The 20773-nt window shown below is 37.7% G+C and overlaps 1 protein-coding gene across 1 annotated transcript; it reads right to left on the bottom strand.

Moving 5' to 3' along the window:
• Positions 1-5180: 5180 nt before the first annotated feature.
• On the bottom strand, positions 5181-20712 carry LOC131797647 (WD repeat-containing protein 89). Its single transcript, XM_059115299.2, has 15 exons — positions 20540-20712; positions 19707-19735; positions 19471-19533; positions 18991-19075; positions 18576-18625; positions 17279-17381; positions 15536-15620; positions 15204-15251; positions 14347-14430; positions 13049-13135; positions 12011-12055; positions 11143-11225; positions 10726-10831; positions 10122-10205; positions 5181-7015 (listed from the first exon to the last, which is right to left on the bottom strand). The coding sequence occupies exons 1-15, from the start codon at positions 20695-20697 to the stop codon at positions 6932-6934; spliced, it is 1194 nt and encodes a 397-aa protein (XP_058971282.2). The 5' UTR covers positions 20698-20712; the 3' UTR covers positions 5181-6931.
• Between the last annotated feature and the right edge of the window lie 61 nt (positions 20713-20773).

Genomic DNA, 20773 nt, shown 5'->3' with positions numbered 1-20773 from the left:
GTGTAATCAGCATGACTGCGGGCATTTGATTTGAGTAAAATCTATTATTTTTGGCTGGCTCTTTTTGTTGCAGTTTTAGGGTAAAGAAATTTTTTAATCTTTCTAAGAACTCTAAGGATTCAAAAACTTTTTCTTGTTAGTTTTGAAGAGCGTTAGCAGCAGTTTTGGATCTGAACGATTGTGGTAATTCCTGATGCTCTGCTTTCCAGGTCGTTCAGCCTGTGGAATGCTTCCAGTGGTTTTTCCAGCTTTTTCATACATATTTGGACCGCGACCCTAAGAATTTGAGACACTTGTTTGCTGTTCTTGGAAGGTAACCAGCTCCTGAGGGACTTAGTAAAGTCAGTTCCACCCTATAAAGATCGGATCATTTTTCGCGCGAACCAGCTTCTCCACCTCTCCTCTGCAACGCGAATGAACGCGCAACTTCCACGCGACTGAACGATCCGCGCGAGCGCCTCAGTCTTTCGACCACGGTTTGCGTAAAACTGACCGGGGTGACGTTGGTGTTCTCTTAAAGATTTGACAGATTTGTTTTGAAAAATAAGCGAATACGCCGGATGGACTTGTCTTTAACATACACTCGAACAGGAAACTTCTTGCAAGTAAAGTAATTTTTGAACTCTTCAATGTACGAAGTACAAGCACCTACGCGTATGCATATTGTCGAACTGAGGTTCAAAGACCTAGAAGAATTCAACAATTATTATTTCAAACAGACAGCAGACTCTTAGTCCCATGTGAAACTCCATCTTTTGTGAGTTAGCTATCGAGGGGAAGATTCTTATTACTAATAACTTCTGAATATCCACCTGTATTTTCGTGTAAATGTAGTTTATCTGTTTATATGCGGTAACCCGCCTACAAGTTTTGTTTACATGCTTAGGATTTGATTCCACACGGAGCTTCCGCCAAAATAAAGTTGCCGGCTTGTTGTCGAGAACAGAAATACTTCAGTTTTGACGAGTAAGGTAAGTTTTGCTTTTCTTATGCAGAAGTGGAGCACAAGAGCATGGCGGAGTGAGTTCCCACACGAGGGGTCGCAGAACACAATCATTGAAAATATATTCGGTTAATTCACAATGAAGCCTCTCTCCCTCCCCGTATGCTATTTTTGTAAAACAAATTCCAAATGTCACCGGAACTTATTAATCTAAATACATAAAAGGTTAGATGTTATTCGGCTATCGTTTTCGTAGCTTGCATTCTCAGGCTTTCTGCACGAAATGACTTTCAACCCATTTTTTCCTTTAAAACTTCTTTTACCGCCGAAGGTGTATAAGGTTTATGTCTGCATTATTCAGCTTTACAGTTTTGTGTTCGAATTTAAGTGGTAATGCAATAGTCAGACATTCGTAGTTGGCAAGGATAGTAGGGAATTGTGGCCGAGAGGTCGCTAGGAGGTGGCCCCTGTTTTTAATCGGATACCAAGATGTGTTATCGCGCGTTATATGAACTGACGTGTCCGGTTGAGCACCGATCAAAACTAGCAGATATCCACATTCTTTTCGTATTGCTACTTTGAATTGTGGACGCGATCCAGGTACATATAAAAAAAGTTTTAAAACAAAATGACATTGACTCAAAAGTATGCGTAAATGGATCGTGATGTCAGTTTGCATAGAAGAATGAAAATGAAAGACAAAAAACCCGCACTGTTACCTGTTGGTTATCTAGCCGACGCTTGTTTTCTTAGCATGCATTTCTAACTCAAGTACTTCCGTAGCACAACATTAATGTCAATTGAAAATATTTTTCAACTCTTTTCCCGGGGAAATTTGGTTTATTTTCTTCCCCTGATGCTGCAACAATTTATCCATTTAAGGTCAACATGAACAGATGAATGTTTCACTGATATTTATTTTATAGTGAGGTCACTCTGATTAGCAATTCAGTATTGTTTCCTTACAGTATTCCTTTTTTTGCCATCGATCCTTCATCGGCTCCTAAGTTCTCACGGTATAGGCCCGTCCGTATTCCAAGAAGAGGCATTTATGTCTAGTAAATAAATTTAAAAATGAAGGTTTCCGAACACAGTACAAAACTCATTTACCTTGAATAACGTTAGACGCTGGTTTTGCGTGTATTGTATTTTTACTGAGGCATTTTCGGCGCGCAAATTTTTACGTTTTCGATTCAGTGAAACACGCCTTTTATGGTCGACTTGGAAGGATTCCACCTTTTGTAAAGAAAGTCGACTGCGCGATCGCTCGGAAACACTCCTTTTAAGATCGACTTCGATGGATTGAATCATTGTAACTTTTGCCAAGAAAGTCAACGACGCAATCGGTCGATGTCAGCAAGTACCCTCTTCCGTGTACTATATTTCGCGTAAATTGGGTGATTTTCCCTAATGTCTGGCTCGCAGAAGGGGGGTTTCGTAGTAATAATTGTAAAAAAACATCGCGTAGGCTTATTTCATTGTGAGCACTGTACGCGCAGGTATTTCATGCACTCAGCAGCTGTCCATCTAGAACAATTTTTTTAACTTTTTTTTTTCAATAATGAATCGAAGAGTTTACATGATAATGAAGCGCCAGTCTCGACTCTCCCTTTGTACTCAGTCATTGGTCTTTTAATTTCAGTGTGTGGTATAAGCCATGTATGGTTCACGAATCTGTCCCTGCTGGAAGCATTGGAAACTTCTTGTTACACAGTGTTTTCTTATTAGAAAGATATGCTTTACCTTTTCCGTCGTAATTAAAAAATTGAAAAAAAGCAAAAAACAAAACAATGAAATAAATTTTTTTTGTTTGCACTTTGCACTCTTGGTTGGCCCATAAGGTTGGTCCGGCATAAAAATGTAAGCTAAAGCAAGAACCGAAATGTTATGGTATGGTTTGTTTTGTTTTTTTCTTTTCTCTGTTTTTTTTTTTGTTTTTTCGGATTTAAGGCATGAACTCAAAGTTCACTCGTAGTATTTTAATCTGCAGTCTTGTTTCCCAATTGAATCCTATTTCACTCTTGAGAAACAACTTCATTGCCACAGAAAACCTCTCTTTTCAATTGTTTAGTTGACTTAGATAGAAGGTTTACAACTCTTCATAGTCTGATAGAAGTTACGACGCCAGCTATTTTCAGTCTTGAATAATTGAATCTATGTTCTAAGTGGAAGGATCCGTTTGTGGCCCGACAGTTGTCGCCAGACGGGTAGGAAATATTGCTGGCAGATTTCTGCGTGGAAGGTCATTCTTGAATATGAAAGGTTGCCGAATTCGGCATCCGTTTCTAAAACCTGTCATATTTGGACGTGCTTTGAACTGTTTTTGGCATTCAGTCAAGAAGATGTTGCTTGAATCCTTTTTTTTTTTCCTCAGTAAAAATAGCTTGCCGCCTTGTTGTTCTTCCCAAAACGTGACAAAAATTATTTTTCTAAAGAAGGCACCAATCCTTGATTTTAATTTCGTTAGAATTACAATGTCGCTAAAAGGGATTTGACTGTATGGCTGTTTTTTCTTAAGTTTTTATCTGTTTCCTCGATCGATCTCATTGACGCCTTTCAATGGAGTGAAATCAGTGAAGGAGAAAATTGTAGGTGGCTTAGTTTTCTTGCTCGAGGCGTACACCGGTAAGGTCGGAAGTTTATAATTATTGTTATCATTCCAGTGGAAAATGAAACGAAGGATTTTTAAAAGTGGTTTGGCACCGGAAATGGAAGGCGTGCGTCATGTTGTGGTGTTCTCAGGGGTGGGTTTGGCAACTATTATACCACTGCTTATGCAACAATAACTGTCGGCGTCAGCGATGCTTCGTGTTGTTTCAAATTGAAAAACTGTTTTTATCAAAAATTTATATTTTTGCGATTTGAGAGTTACCTACTCGATTTCTGTAGAGAATCGAAACTCTGATCTGAAGCAAGCAATCGCCATTCGCGTTTTCCCGCTCGGTTGGGAACCTTTGTCCATTGTCTCATTCAATCTACTGTTTTTTTTTTAATTATGATAATAATATTATGAGTACTTAGATGGCACTTTTTCCAATAGAATTTCGCTTTCAAAATATTTGAAAAATGCTTTCTTGGCGTTAAAAAGGGTATTCATAAATCACTGCCCCGCACTGGAACGTTTAATGATCGTGATCCCGCTGTTACACACACTTTCGTAAAAGACTTCACCCCCGCTTCTTCAACATGGACACAGTGAAATAGAAATTCCAGAAGCTTGGGTGCTCACGATAAAAAGGAGCTGTGGGAGAGCACATCTCGGATATGCGCGCAATCACAGCTATGAAAACCAGCAAATCACACAGCCAAGCATAACGCTCCTTAAGATGAAGCGATAACAGAAAAAATTGTAATCAGAACGATAGGAGAAATAGCAATAGTGGTGGTTGTAGCCTTGGTGGAAGTAAGACTACTCTTGGTAGTAGCAGCAGTAGCGTTAATTTTTGATGATTTGCCGCCAAAAGTTAATCTTGTTATGCGATATTTCGTAAATTCAACGACTTATTCCGAACTCGTTCTAGAATGCAGTGATAAAAAAAGGTGTTTCACCAGTCCAAGAGCAGGGATCCATCTATGATTGGCCAGTTCCTGTTACCGTGATTTTTTGACGTATATGAAAAGCTAAGTTGTTTGCTGTTATAGTTCAAATATGGAACCCTACACTTTCATGCGATCTTACGTTTATATCTAAGATTATACCAAGGACGAAGACGGTCCCGTGAACTAGTAACAATGATGAAAAGGAATTGAAAATTTTGTTATTTTTTTATACGTATGATAGTTGAAGTACTGTTCAGTTCTTTATAAAAGTCACGCCTAGTGGCGACTTACAAATGTGCAGGGGAAAATGCTTACAATTTGGTAAAACTTTCAAATGTGGTAATTTTAGATCTGCACTTAGATCAGCAGATACGTGTAAAAGTTTTGGAGCGAGTAATTTTCATGCATGTGAGCGTGGCTAGGACTATAGAGGTTAAACGAGAAGTAGGAATACACCTCTTTACTGTGGTTAGTTGTTTCTTAAAACGGATGTTGAGGTATCCTTCTAACGACACGAAGGTTTCCCATATCTCCCACTTCTACTCGATTCATTCTGAACTTCGACTCGCTACGTACAAGAGTTCTTTCCCAGACCATGCACTGTCCCCCCTTACTCAGTAGTGCGCGGGGTTTACAACTTTTTATGATTACATTTTAAAAACTGAAGAAAGCTTGATAACATCATAAATTTGTCAACTTTATTTACAAATTAGTCATTTCATTCGTAACAGTAATTAAGTGTAAAACGTCCTCCTTAGTAAAATATCTTAAGAGAAAGTTTGCGATCATCTATAAACGCGTGAACCGTACAGAAATTACAGCTGAAGCATTTGATCATAACCTTTACGGCTTGAACTTTTTACATTCATACACATGCATGTAAGTCCATAATGAAATAACTGGTTTATCGTGTAATCTGATTGACTCATAGCAGTGCGATTTATTTACGAATCGCACGATTTCTTGTTCTAATTGCATCTTTTACTGAAACAATCAGATTTCGAAGCCTGTTACACTCATAGTCGATCAATTTGAGAAGTGTTGCTAGCACCTTTTGTCAATAAACGGATTTGATGATCGATTCCGAATAACGATGAAGGACAATTATAAAATGGATATATAAAAAACAGTATAATTTCGTGTCATGTAATTTCGATTTGAAATCGTACTTGTACTTTCAGACAAAATGGCACGCCTCTCAGTTCGAGTTACCTTGTGACACAATAGAAAGTTACCATACTCGAATCATCATAGCGACAGTGTGTAAAGAGGAGTCGTTCCCTTTACATCCTACTATCAGTATGCACATTCTATACATTTCCTAGGTAGTAACATAGGAAATTTTTTTAACAATCAATAGCTCCTTCAGATTTTATGACTTCCTTTATCCTTGTGACCTACATGCTATATTCACTAGTAATATTATGAGGAGAAATTGGATGCTACTCACTCCTATGGATTGATGAGCTCCGGAGAAGAAGTAGTTGATGCCAACTTATAAGGGGCTTACTATGAGCTGCCGAAGTGAACGTGATGCCTGAGTGGCGTAAATAGCGGCACGTGGAAATGAAAATAACAAAAATAATAACTTAATTCTAGGGGGGCGCTGCTGGCAAGCTTATCAAAACTGTCTCTCTCAGTTTTAGTCCTCGCCGGTATGTGCCAGAAGTGTCTGAATAGTTCTGGGTGGTCATTCTATCTTTCCACAAGCTATCGTGACTCTGTTGCGTCACTCTCGCCGGGTTACCCACGCACACCGTTAGCCGTTTTCGGCTGCTAACATGCAACCATGAATTCTTACATCTGGGGTCCTAAAATAAACTGAGTGATGCTAAAAAAAAACGTGTAAAAGTTGCCTTCCGAGGCATACAGTATCAACGATCGCGGAAATTTTTGTGTCGTACTGGCGTCTTGGACAGGTGCCCTTAAATAAATTAAAACCTTACGGGAGCTGTGTCGCGGCCTAGGTATCTTAAAAATATTCCTCTATAATTCCTCATTTGCAATCTTTTTCAATCTTCTCCATCTTCAGCCATGGTGATTCTCTTTTGATTGATTCCTAGGTTCGGTTCAGAGTTCATTTAAACGATTTAGTCACTATACTCGAATTTCTTCCTATTTCAATCAGTAAAAGCTAATTTTGACGTTGCAAAAAATACTGGCATCAAACTATCGTAAGGAAGTTACTTTAAAATATTAAATAGAAGCCGTTTGCTTGTGTAGATAAACACCAAAGAAGTAAGAATGAGTGAAAGAGGAACGCCGATGTTTAAGTACGGAGAAGATTGGAACGGATTTCGAGCGACAAACTCGAAATAGTCGCATTAGTGCTCAGCAGTTTCGAATGTGTCGAAGTATTTCCTCCTTAAAGTGATGTGACTTCCCAGACGGTATTTGCCTCTACAGCTTCAGAAGCGCTGTCGAGCGCTGCCAACAGATCACGCGCGGTTACGTCTCTTGTGCGTCACCGGCCGGTTTGTTGTAAGGCTTGTTTCCGTGAACTTTTAATTTGTCCTTCATGCCTGATTCAGCCTGTAACGGAAAAACGTCAAATAAAACTCGACTTGTAAGTGCTTTACATTGTTTCCTTCCGGTGTTAACAGATCTAAACATTTCTTCGAGCTTGTCGTTAAGTTTGTACAGCCAGACTGGTGACATCTGACTCTTAAACAAGCAGCGGTAAGTGCATCTATGCAAAATATGTATAATCAGCTAATGCAATTTCAAATCATTTGGCACGACCTTGGGCTAAGTTTGAATTTGTTTGAAAGCCAAGGTTAAGATGACAAAGCAGCAGGGAAAAATATGCCAAACACTACATTTAATGAAATTCTCGAGTCACCATGCAGTGAATGGCGGCCTAAGTCTGTCGATCAGCCGGCATATCGAGGAATGAACCAAAAAATAATTTAAGATGACGCAGTACAACAATAACATTATTACTAGCGATAATGGGTTGATAGTAGTTCAAATACAAACTGAAACCTTTGTTGTAAACACGCTCACAATCTTCCTTCAAAAATTTAACAGTGGGGGAAGACAAAAAAATTAGTGATAAACAGGTCGTCGAGCGGTATAAGTGGTAAATGTACCTTTAAATACAGAGTTGAAAAGAACACGACAACAACAAAGGGGATAGAAACAGCCGATAATTTAAGGCACAAGCGGTTCAGGTTCACGGAAATAGAGGGAACCGAACTTTCGGTTTTCCTTTCTAGTCGCGGATGTGCAAAGCATTGGAAGGAGTAATGTGGAGATGCAAAATTTTGTCTCATCAGAAAAGCCCTACGAGTCTAGGAAGAGCATGCAGCTTACTGAAGATGGCGAGCCGATTAATTGGGAAGGACTTAAGTCGGATACGTACCGCGAAATTGATCAAAATGTAAAATACTGACATTTCCCAATTTTGGTCGGATCGAAATTAAATAGCAGGTTTATTTTGCAACCTTTGATTTTACCCGGCAAAATGAAAAAAATGACCCTTGGCTTTCAGCACAATAGAAGTGTATTCAAATTAGACTCAGCACAGTTTATCCACGAGTTCATCATAGTGCCACTTTTAGACTTGTTCTCTGAGGGGAACGTTTACGTGAATCGAAAAGCACAACTTTGCTTGAGGATGAGCACTGCTGTGCAACAACCGCTCGGCCTTCAGCATGTGAAGTGTCTTTTTGCGGCATTTTGATTTGGAGGTTTAGGTGGATACCGCTATAAAAAAAGGTTCCCCATTTGGCACGAAAATATGCCCGGTACTTGTCTGTTGATATCATCCGCTCTTATAACCAAACCGCTCTTTGAGAGCGAATGAAATAGGTTTGTTTCTCATTTGTAACAAAAGCAAAACAATCTTGAATTTGACTTTAAACGAAGATTTATATTTTATTGGGCAGGTTTCAAACTCGAGGAATATCACCAGTGTAATAACACAAATATTTCGCCGTTTTAGTTTGTGCAAACTGTGTCACGTGACAGAATTAGACTAGTTCGCGCGCGAGGGAAAATATTCGGTAATTTGGCGGGTCAACTGGTGGAAAGTTTGCTCAGTCATGACTCTAGTTTTTGCCATTTATCAAGGAAACAAATCCTTACAAGTCAAAGCATTAGGAAGTAAATGCTCAACTGTATTAGTAGGATAGTTGTATAAGATTTTCCTAATGCTTGAAAATTCAAAAATAGCGAGCATATATCGGATCTAATTCAAGGAAAGGAAAGACTTTACCAAGTAATTTAGAGAATTGAAAACCACGACTGAGAAATTCTGTTCCTCTTAGCTCTTAGACGTAACTAAAACCTTTCCAAGAATGGAATTTCTTCATTGCTTTAAAACTTTCCGGATTAATAAAACAGAGCAAAAGGGAAATCCAAAAATTCAAAGATCGTTATTCACAATATAAGTGGGAAGGAACATCAGATTAGCACTTGCAAGTCGAGATATATTGGCAAAATCTTGAAGTATTACTTCTTAGGAAAATAGTAGATTGAGATCACTATTGGCCTCTGTTTCCGGGGTCAATCTCCTTCCTCAATCCGCAATCTGGACTTTATAAATATTCCAAGCGTTCCTCTACAGATTATAGTAAAAATCCCCTATTTGACCCTTAGCTTGAATAAGGACTTCCTAATTGCCAAGCTTAGCGTCAAGATTGATTTCAAAGAAGTATGTGGATTGAGAGTTTCATTGCTAGACTAACAAAGAGAGCTCTCAAACTTGATATATACATGTCAGTCGCCAATAAAACAGAAAAAGACCCTTTAATCGGAATGGACACGTAATGTTAATTGTGTCAAATCCCGAAGGCCAGTCTGCAGACTGAAATATATACAACAAGAATACCGTAAAATATACTAAAATGTGTAATTAGAGATCAAGATTAACTTATGCCACTATTTGACAACCTACTTTGCTCTGAAAGGTATATTAATGATAATCAATTATTACTATACTGTAACTATATCTCTTGGTTTGTACGAGCGCTATGATTGGCTACTTTAGCGGGCCATGTTCACTGTGCGGCCTGCTGAATTCAAAACCTTGTTTGAATTATAATCTCCCCCCTCTAGTCGAACCCAGAGATAAAAAATATATTCCACAAACCTCGTTTCCCCAGTCCGCGCTGCTAGTTACGGAATCTGGTTTGTTGCCGCTCGGATTTATGGCGCGCGCTTGAGCGAAATAAATCCAGTTGTTTCATACATAAATCTAGGTGTTTCGTTCATGTGCAGATATCAAAATGCCAATTTCTGGAAGTTACATACGTGGCGATATAAGAAATACTCAAGGCGTGCCCAACTTTATAGTAATGCGAGAGTGTGAAACCAGTGCTCCAAACCACGGCGACTAAATTTACGGCGACATTTGTAAATTTGGCGACCCAAGTTCGCCGGTTACGTAGCAAGTTTTTTACGTAAAGTACACCTTTGCATAAAATATTCAGTAACAAAGTCTTCTCGCATTATTTTATTTCCTGTTTGACTTTTATAAGTATAAATTTCCATAATTTCCAGCCACCATTTAATGAGCCCCTTTTCCCCCCCGTCGCCATATGCTTGTTGCTCTAATTAGGCCAACACAATAAAATTAATATGATGTAATTTATTTTTTTCATATCAGGAAAGAGAAACGCGATAATCTACCCACCTTGCCTGCCGCGCTCGTCTGAGGCCTTGCAGACCTCCAACAGGAAATTATAGAATCTTCCCCTCCGGTCAAAAGGGTCTCAGACTAAAATCGAAAAAGAAAAAGAGAAAACAAAAGAAACCCAAAGTCACGATTGAAAAGCACAGCAACATGAAGTTTTTGCTCGGGAAAATTTGCTCGCAAAGTTAGAGCATATCGCTACGTCAAAGCTCGAATGGACAAGGCGCATATTGCTGCTCCTTCATGGTGAGGCGGCCCCACCCTAAACATTTCATAGTCTTCCTTTCACTGACCCTTGCTGTCGCGAATTTCTTCCAAGTTTCGAAGAGACTCAAGCTTAATACCAGGAGATTATTGGTTCGAACCCTCATCGGGAACATCCATTCCACCCTTCCCCATTTCATCAATGCTATTCCCGCCTTTCACTCCTTTCCCAAATTTTACAATAAAAGCAACAACATTACTATTCAGGATAGGAGGGAGATCAATAACGCAGCTAGCGTAGAGGCAGACGTTTGAGAGAGAGGAAAACGTTATTCCTTAAAATATTTTGTGCATTTGAATAGCAAGAAATTTACCATCGGTTTTTTTTGTAAATACTAACTTTGTAATCCCACTGAAGACATCTGACGGTGGAAGTGTGTCCTCCCATCAAAGGGCAAACCGGCTCCAACTCAGAATCTTTGACATGAAACACATGAAGGCGGCCACTAACGGAAACAAAGATGACATAACATGAAAATCAAAGGCGACTGTCTAAAACAGTCTCAACTAAGAGGAGAAAACCAACTCTTCCCCTGACATACTCAGGGTATTGTTTATCGTCCATCATAAGAAAATAACACAAACTAAAGGGTTGACAATAATTTTTTTTTCCATAAGTGGCTGCCGATGGTACACGAGACGGCTCGAAACCCAACCACGAGGGCCGGCTCAACAGACAGTGGTGGACCACCGGTAAACGGCTTCTATTAAAACTCCTGTGACTAGGGTAAAGAAGACAAAAATCTGGCAAACACACCTGTTTGTGCCTCCAACAAAGTACAACTGTTTTTCTGTTGGGTGATGGATGCAATTGACGAAGTAGTCAAAATTGTCTTCAGTCTGCAAATTAGAAGTCAAACATTTAAATTGAGGTTACTTGGTTATCACACCTTGCTCTTCCACAGGAGGGGTCTTTTATCGAGTCGTTACGAGAAAAAGTCGTAACATTTTTCCGTCCACTCTACCAATCTCCACTTGGTGGTAGACGTAAAACCTTGAAACTAGTGATAATCTAAGCTGGAGATAGGAGGAACTTTTATTGACTTTGTCATTTTGACCATTGTGCTTTGTAAAAACCCTCCTGTTGCCTCTCTCTAACCAAGAGTGTGCACAAGGACCCTTGAACTGTCAGAGAAAAAACGATGACCAGCTGAGCGATAACTAACAGTTAACCTTTAAACCTGTAAGAAAGACTAGCGTGTAATTCCTTGTTACAACATCAACCCTGAATCAAACATTAAGGTCAAGATAATGAAGGAAATGATCACTAACTACAGAGGCTCCCGTTTTTAAAACAAATTCTCCATTCCAGCACTTTAGCAAATGTATGGAGAACAGTATGGAGAATATGCATACTGATATTAGGGTGTAACTGGTTAATATTCACCATGGGGAGTCTTCTTACTGCACATGCTTCTTGCTCTGGAAACCAATAAAAGACCCAGTGATGTGCACCAGTTGACATTTATGCGGATTAATGGAAACTCACTGAGCAAAACTTTGGTTTGGTAGTTAATAAAGAGCAGAAAATAGCACAGAATAAAAAAGAAAATAAATGTAAAAATAAAGTCAAGGAAATTTATCAGACTATTGCATTGATCTTGAGCAGCTGGTCGTACGCTTACCCCATTTTCTTCCCTGGGGTTGGTGAAATGTGTAGTCATTGTACCCTGAGAAAGAAAGACACACATCAGCGACGAGCACATATTCTTACTGCAAATTTCCTGTTCTCCCAACCATCTCACTTACTCTCTCCGATTACGAATTCTTTCTTCGGGCTTCACGAGCAACTTACAAATGTAGAGCACAAACTGCAAAGTTTACAGAAAAACCTGTGTATACTTAATGATTTTAGATATATGAAATTCACATATTTGCACTGCGGTGAAGAGACGAATTTAAGAGATCCTCGCAGCTAAGAACACTGCTGAACTAGTATTTGAAAATAAGACCTGAAAAAAATTCAGGACCGTACGAGATTTGAACCCATGACCTCTGCAATACCGGTGCAGCCTTCTACCAACTGAGCTAACAAGCCAACTGGGAGCTGGTCAATATGTTGGGTTCAAATAAACCATCCAAGTGATGAATAATGATTTTAGATATATGAAATTCATATATTTGCACTGCGGTGAAGAGACGAATTTAAGAGATCCTCGCAGCTAAGAACACTACTGAACTAGTAGTTGAAAATAAGACCTGAAAAAAATTCAGGACCGTACGAGATTTGAACCCATGACCTCTGCAATACCGGTGCAGCCTTCTACCAACTGAGCTAACAAGCCAACTGGGAGCTGATCAATATGTTGGGTCCAAATAAACCATCCAGGTGATGAATAATGATTTTAGATATATGAAATTCATATATTTGCATCGCGGTGAAGAAACGAATTTAAGAGATCCTCGCAGCTAAGAACACTACTGAACTAGTAGTTGAAAATGGGCCTGAATTTTTTTCAGGTCCTATTTTCAACTACTAGTTCAGTAGTGTTCTTAGCTGCAATGATCTCTTAAATTTGTTCTGTGTATACTTGTTTGAACAGTTCAAAGAACATTTGAGCAAATAATGTTACATTAATTTCAGTATAGACATTGGACGTAAATAAAGTCTACTGCATACCAAATGCAGTGATATCAAACAAAACACCCAAAGAGACCCATACCTCAACAGTATCCCACAGCTGAAGAGTCTCAATATGAGTCAGACAATAGAGGTCTGCCAACTTTGGACCAAAATAACCAATTTGACTCTACAAGGAAAGGAATATAGTTCATTACTGTACATTCAAATCACTATTTCTTTTCTGATAGGCCGAAAGCATACAATGGATTTTTGAAATCAGCACCCAGGATGTCATCCACATATGGCTGCAGATTGTACAATAATCATGTCAAGGACACTCAAGCTCACAGGTAATCATTTCATGTATGACCACTTTAAATGATTTCTAAGGGTAATCATGTCAAGTTCTTGCCCTTTGTGTGGCTTGTTGATTTGTATATTTTTACATGTTCGCAAATAAATTATCAGGTCCAGTTTCTTCAGACCATTTTTTTTTCATTCAATGTATCATAAAATAATTATTAGATTTAGTTTTTGTGATATCCAGAATAATCAAGGTCCCACTAAAGGTTATCAGCCAAACCTTGATTACAAAAACATACCGCAAAAACATCATCAAAAAATTTATTGTAATTTTTCAATCACTAAAAAGTAACATGACAAAAGCATCAAAGAAGAGTGAACTCGTTTCACATCAAACCAGATGAGAAAAGGCTCTTACTGTATTAAGCTAACATACCCTGGCTTATTTATGTAAGTTTCTTGTGTAAACATTCAGTTTGATGTAATCACAAGCTTGAAACATGGTTTAAACAACAGCAACACAACAAAAATACTCAAAGTTTGGACAAAACAAAATCAAGATGACAATTCAGATCAGTTTAGTTCAGTTTAATCTCAGCTTATCTGCACATGATCAATAATAATCACAGGCTAAATCTCTTGCAGACTCAAGATAAGTCACTCAGCAGATTACACACTCCTCTCAGTTCTCATATGTAGTTTCTGCATTATGAATTAAGTGGTGAGGAGCTGTTAAATTTTAATTATTTCTGAGACAAACATAGCAGCCTCTTAGTATCTTGTTTGACCTGAGACCCCTTATCAACTGGAGCTTTGCATGCATGAAAAACATGAGGGATTAATCCAAAGAATTTTGAAAAAGGGAATATTACTATTGAAGTGAGAGTGCACACTCTCTGACTCTCTTTCCAACAATGGGTTAACAAGTGCTTGTAGGACTCCTTTGATACAAAAGTATATATTGAAAAAAAAACAAAAACATAATTTTAATATTTTCTAAGACTAAGGCTTTCTTGGCTTTCCTCAAATCTACCCAAAGGCAGTCTCACTCTTGTTTACCCCATTTTATGATTAAACATTTATCAAAGCACATACCACAGAGGATCCTGTGTTTAGTACTGAGTCCAGGGCATCATCTTCATTTCCTTTAGATACATCAAATAAACAGATCAAACCATCCTGTAGAAAAACATCAATAAAAGTAAGTTACACCGTAAGATGAAAGAACTTACGGCAGTCCCTTAATCCTGAACACCCTAAGAGTGACTAATTTCCCCCTATAATATTACTGCTGAATCAAACATTGGGGTCACTAGAGTAGAAATGATCACCAACCCTTTCACTCCCAAGATCTCATTGGAAATTCTCCTTACTATCGACTGTGCAATTCTAATAGTTACAGTACTGTAAGCTACTGTACCTCAGTGAATTAGAGTAGCTGTAGCTAAGAGAATTTGGTATGAGATCAACTAATAATCCATTCATTGATAACTTTACTTAAATTCTTATCATGCTTCTGATTGATATCGTATTGATATTGTAAGGAGAAATTCTGTCTTGGTCACTCATGGAGTTAAAGGGTTAAAGAAAATCTCCTTGTCAGCATCATAGGACAGTATGGAGAATATACATACTGATGTTAGGTTGTAATCATCAGTGACAACAAAAGCAGTTAAATTTCCATTAGTAGAGGAGTATAGAGAAGTCTTAATACAATTTCCTTTTCTTTTTGGTCAGCAAAAAGCAGGAAAGCATAGAGAGAATACAAATTTGAGCATGAAAAACCGTTGATGGGATCTGGAATGGAAGTTCTGGCCAAAAATGCTCGCAATGTCTTCTTTTTGTGGACACCAAAACCCTGATTGATCAGAACTATCGTTAGTTTAAGGCTTTCCTAATTATTCATCAGTATTTATTATTTCAATTTAAAATAATACAAAAACTGTACATACAGTGGAGCCAGTTGCCATTTGATGAGTCTGAAGTGGATTGAACTGGATCTGCATTAAGTAAATAGTAAACAGTAAACACACATGTAAATTAAATCTATGAAACCATATGCCTTGAGCTTTGACACAGTTTGTTATTCTGACACATAGCCTTGTATAACTGGATTTTCAACTACAGACAACTGAGGAGGGCTTTAACTAGAAACCTTCCTGAATACAAATAGTTATTTATTTATTAGTTTTTATTATAAATATTTATACCCTTGGGCAGAGAGAGGCACTGTGAGAGAAAAGCTCAAGAGATAAATCACCATCCCAACAGGCTACAGTGATACCTGAGTAATTTCACTATTATGCGAGTCTGTGTACATATCCATGTGAGTCTGCAGCAACTTTTCAGCATTAAGTTGTCTAATATCCCTATGGAAAGAATAAATGAATTGTTGGTAAACAGATCATCTTGACTTGATCTTTTCCTTAATACACAAAAATATGTGCTTCATCAGCATTACGTGAATATTCCATGGTCACCACCAGTAAATAATACAAAGGATTATGACAAGTCCCAAAGCATGTAAGGATAGGAATATTGTACAGCCCCTTTCTCGTTCATCATAAGACACCTCTTGTGCTTTCCTAAGATTATTCATGATCACAAAGTCTGATCGCATGGGTGAGGGATTAGTCCTGCAGAAGACTGTTATCAGCAGCAGCAACATGTTTTGACAACCTGACCCAAGCCACAGACCACTACCTTGTCCTTCATCAAAAATTAATTACTTAACAACCAAACATCCCAAAGAGAGCAAAATAACCTGTAAGGGAAACCTGTATCAACCATGTGCAGTGTCACTGCATTTGGTCCATACCTTACCAAATTCAGAGACTGATAATGAATTCGCAATTTTGTGCAGAAATTTTCAATGAAACTGCACTATTGGGTTGGTTTAGCAAGAAGCATCTGCTTTGTTGCAAATTGCTTAGTCGCTAAAGCGCTTAGTTGACGAGTATGCATTAGTGCCAGGGCAAATATGGAGCAATTTTTGTCACTTAATCATTATTAATACCATGTTTCACACAATAATTTTCAGTTTCCAGTGATGAACAGTTCTGCTTGTTGTGACCTTTTCTCTTTGGAAATTGGCTTGGCATTTTGCTTTAATGCGTGCGCTGAAATTGACAGTAAGTTACTAAGAAATCAGAATTTTAAAAAAAAGGCATTCATTAAACTTTTTCTCAATCCCAACTTTGAGGTTCCATAGCTCAGTTGGTGGTAGCACCCAAAGGGTATCTAGAAGGAATGAATTCAAGCCATGGCAAAGCCCAAGTTCTTTAACTGGGCTTAACTCTCTGCTATTACCAACAGTAACTGCAGTTACCCTTAAGGAACACTTGGTCACATGTCACTCAGAGGTCAAATAAGATTTATTTCATGTCATTTGAGATAACACTTCGTGTCATTTGAGATAACACTTACTTTCCACCCAGAGAATGCATCTTAGTGCCCAGGTAAACTCAAACTACATGATTTGTCTTGCAACACATGCCCCACTAGGACTTATAGTAAAAGCTGATTCATATAATTCAATCAATACCAATAGTTACTCATCAAGGAATTTAAAAGAGGGGGGGAGTGTATAGAACTGCTGTAAGATAAGATTGTTCATCTGTTGTTTGGTCAATAATTTTAGCTTCAATGGAAATTTTAAAAAAGTCCATAAGAACTCAATTTCGAGCATTTAAATTTTAAGAAAGTGGGGGAGTGAGGGGTGAAAATAAGCATAAACCTCACACCTCTTAACCCTTTGACCACAAAGAGTGACTAGAATCTAATTTCTCCTAACAATATCACCCCTGAATCACACATCAAAGTCATGAGATGAAAGGAAATGATCATCAACAGCTCTTGACTGTTAAACAAATACTCCTAGTCAGCACCATAAGAGCTGTATGGAAAGGTGTGTGGAGAATATGCATATTGATGTTAGGGTGTAAAGGGTTAAGAGAGAATATTATATGTCTTGATGAGGTCTTATTCATCTAGAGAAATACATTTTTGCTGATGAGTAGGATCTTACCATAGGTAGAGACAGACATCTTCACCATAAGGCTCTGTAGCAGCTGCAACAATTTCATCTGAACAATTCAAACCACAAGCAGTAAAAGAGCAGTTGTTTGGGCCTGAAGGAAAAGAAAACTCATTATCATTAAAAGCATTCTGAGCCTGATTACATGGAGGTAAGGGAATCAAGTCCACCAATCACTGATAGGCAGCTCAGCCCTAGAATTATACAAACATGATCATGAGAAGATCATTTGGAGGGACTCCAAGTCCAGAGCTCTGGGTTTGACCCTTTACCTCCATTTTACAGTTATGTGCTTGGTTGCCAAGCCTTTGAATAGGAGTAAAGCTAAGGTTGACCTTGTAAATTAATTTGTTAGGATTCTAACTAGATACTGGTATCTATCACAACAAGGTCACCTTCAAATTCAAAGGCTTGGCAACTTTAAGTACACAACTGTAAAATGGCATATTGTCAGAGAAGCCTATAAAAAGCCTAGGGGTAACCTTATAAAAGGTTGTTTTCCCATCCAGGCGAAAGTAATTAATATACTCCTAGTAGCTTCATGCTCTAGAAACCAAACCCTAGGATTTCAAATTCCATTGAGAACAATTTTTAGGTTTTGTGCTTAAAGACCATGGGAACCCATCTGTAACTATTTTTTGGTTCTGTGAAAATTCATGGGGAACCCATCATTAATATCTTTGAACTCAGGAGACAGGATGATCACTTGTTGTTTAAAGTACATCAAAATGGAACTTGGATACTTTCATAACAAAAATAGCCAAAGTCCTTTGACACCATATCGATTGTTGAACATGAGGGCCACCAACTCTGGTAACATGCAATGCACTATGGGAATGATACAAGATGGCAAACAAGAGAGAACTTAGACAACTGATCTAACTTAATAAATAAGCAGATTCAAAACTGAAGAATTTCTTGACTAAAAATCAGAGCAAGAAAACACCTTTCACTTAAATTTTAAACAATAGGGCTGAATGTGTCAATGAGAAACTTTTTTTGGGTTCCATTATTTTGTGAACATGTTACAGCATGGTACTGGAAACAATTGTTATGGTGAAAGCCTGGGGCTCTGGAAACTTGGATAAGCTAAATCCCATCAAAGAATAACAACATACTGCAAGAATGTATAGTTGCTTCCTGTACTAAGTCAGAAGGGAATTCTCAAGAAATAAATAACAAGATCTTGTAAAAAAGATCACATTGTGGAATGTAGGATTCTCATCAAAAATGATTACCGGTAAATACCCTGTAATAATAATCATGCAAAGATAATTTTATAACATACTCAGGATCCTGTAAACTGGTGCTTTAAATGCCTTTCTTGAATCCCAGTAACTAATTATTAAATAAAAACAAAATCACAAAAAAAGTGAGAGTTAAAATAATTCATCATTATGGGGGAAGCAATCAGCCATCCAAAAATTCAGTGTCTCAACTACGAGTACTTCAAAATTGAATCTGGGATTGCAAAAACTTCTGTAGTAAATATCAAACCTTTCAAACAATGACATAGGTGGAAGATTGTGACTGTAATTGGAAGCCATTTATTGTAAATCATCAGTTACTTTCTCATTTTTTCAAAAGAAATTTTTAAGAAGGAGCATTGCACAATCACGAAAATTTTCCATTACTAAAGTCTCTAATCATGCCTGTGCATGTAAGCATCCCTTTAGAGCTGCTATAATGATTAATTTACAAACCTAAGCGCAGTATCCATGGATGTGGACCAGAAGCAGTGTTCATTAGTATGACAATATTCTATACCTGTAATCCTTGCAGAATGAGCTGTTAATTAAAAGTGAAATATACAATGATGTAAAAATCTCTCTATCTTATGCTTCAATAGAAATCATCTGGGTGAGTTATTTAAAGTATGCTCTAGTTTTTCCAATTTTCCTAAGATATCAAGCCAACCACTTAAAATTTCTTTGTTTCATCTATTTTGAAAGCTGTATAAGAGTTTAAACAAATATGTGTAGACTATAAAGAACCAAACTCAAAATAAGATTAAAAGGAAAATCTATCCAACCCTCATCTGTTCAGTCACTGCTGGTCAAAAGAAACATTAGGACTTTTGTGTTTTTCTATTAGGACAGCCTCTCTATAGGCACAGTGAAAATAACATAAAGTATTTATTATATCAATTGAACATCCATTTAATAATGAGATCAAAACTTCACCTTTAAAATCTGCAACATAAAGAAGGGTGTCCATGTTTAAAAGCTTAATAGAGCCTTGTGGTCCTATGAATAGGTATTAAAATTAAAACTAATTAATCCACATGAATGTTAAAATACATAACTAAATAAATTTTTTATGAAATAAGGTCTTAGTCAGGCTGGCACTCAGGTCTGGATCTCAGCTTGAGATAACTAGAAAAACATAAAAACAATAAACTAATCTACACTCTTGTTACCTCCAACTGCAAACATGTCTTGTTTTGGGCTGAAATTGTAATATATAAAAGCCCTATCAAACATTGTGGCAAAGATAGAAACAAGCTAAGGAAAACAGCGGAATATAAATGTTTGGAGTATGGAAAATAATAAAAAATAATTGTGTTAATGCTACCCTTACGATGTAAAATGAACTTTCAAAATGCTTAAGAAAAATAAATGACAATGGGTTCCTGTGCATGCCCTAAGACTTCCCATTTGCTAGTCAGATATATATATTAATTAATCAATTTATTTATTATTAATGATAATTTATTAATTTTATTAATTTAACAATTTATCAATTAATTAATTTTAATAATAATGGAGCTCACAGAGCGTAGCCCCATAATTATACAAAATGGTAGTAGTAACCCATCAAGCCGAAAAAATTTGGACTTACGACCGTACGACCGACCGTACAAGATGCTACTTTTAACATGCGTGGTCAACTGTACCGCGGGCACGCCAAAGCCACTCTTTCTCCAGTAGTCCAGTGGTCAGTGCACTGAGCTCCGAGGCGGACGACCAGGGTTCTAGTCCTGGCCGGGGCAAGGCGTTGTGCCCTTGGGACGTGCAGGAAAAAAAAATGCGAGCTCCGCTTTTAGGCTTGGTTAAATCTATATATTATATGCTATATATGTTGTATATGTTCCCACTGATTTCGAAATTTAATAGATCTCTTGAAAGAAGCTATACTCTGCACCAGTCTTTCATCAAAAATAATTTATAACATTTGCAAACAGATTGTTTGTACCAGAAGAACATGAGAGTTTGCAAATGTTCGTGCAACTGAATGCATATAGGCTCTTACCTCATTGAAAGATGCGTTACATACCACAGATCGTCTTCTAAACCCTCTTGAGTGAACTTAAGGCGATGCCGAAGGTCAAAACCACCTGGAAACGGTGAAGTTTTCGGATTCATACTCGCCATAACGAAAAAACTAATAACAATACTCGGGATCACCATTTACAACGACCGCCATTTTTTCGCAATGATAGGAAAGAGACTGGGGACTGGGAATAAGTAGTTTCTAGTCTTACGC

The sequence above is a fragment of the Pocillopora verrucosa genome, chromosome 3 (assembly GCF_036669915.1).
Source record: "Pocillopora verrucosa isolate sample1 chromosome 3, ASM3666991v2, whole genome shotgun sequence".
Lineage (NCBI taxonomy): Eukaryota > Metazoa > Cnidaria > Anthozoa > Scleractinia > Pocilloporidae > Pocillopora > Pocillopora verrucosa.
This window is presented reverse-complemented; position numbering and strand designations above follow the sequence as displayed.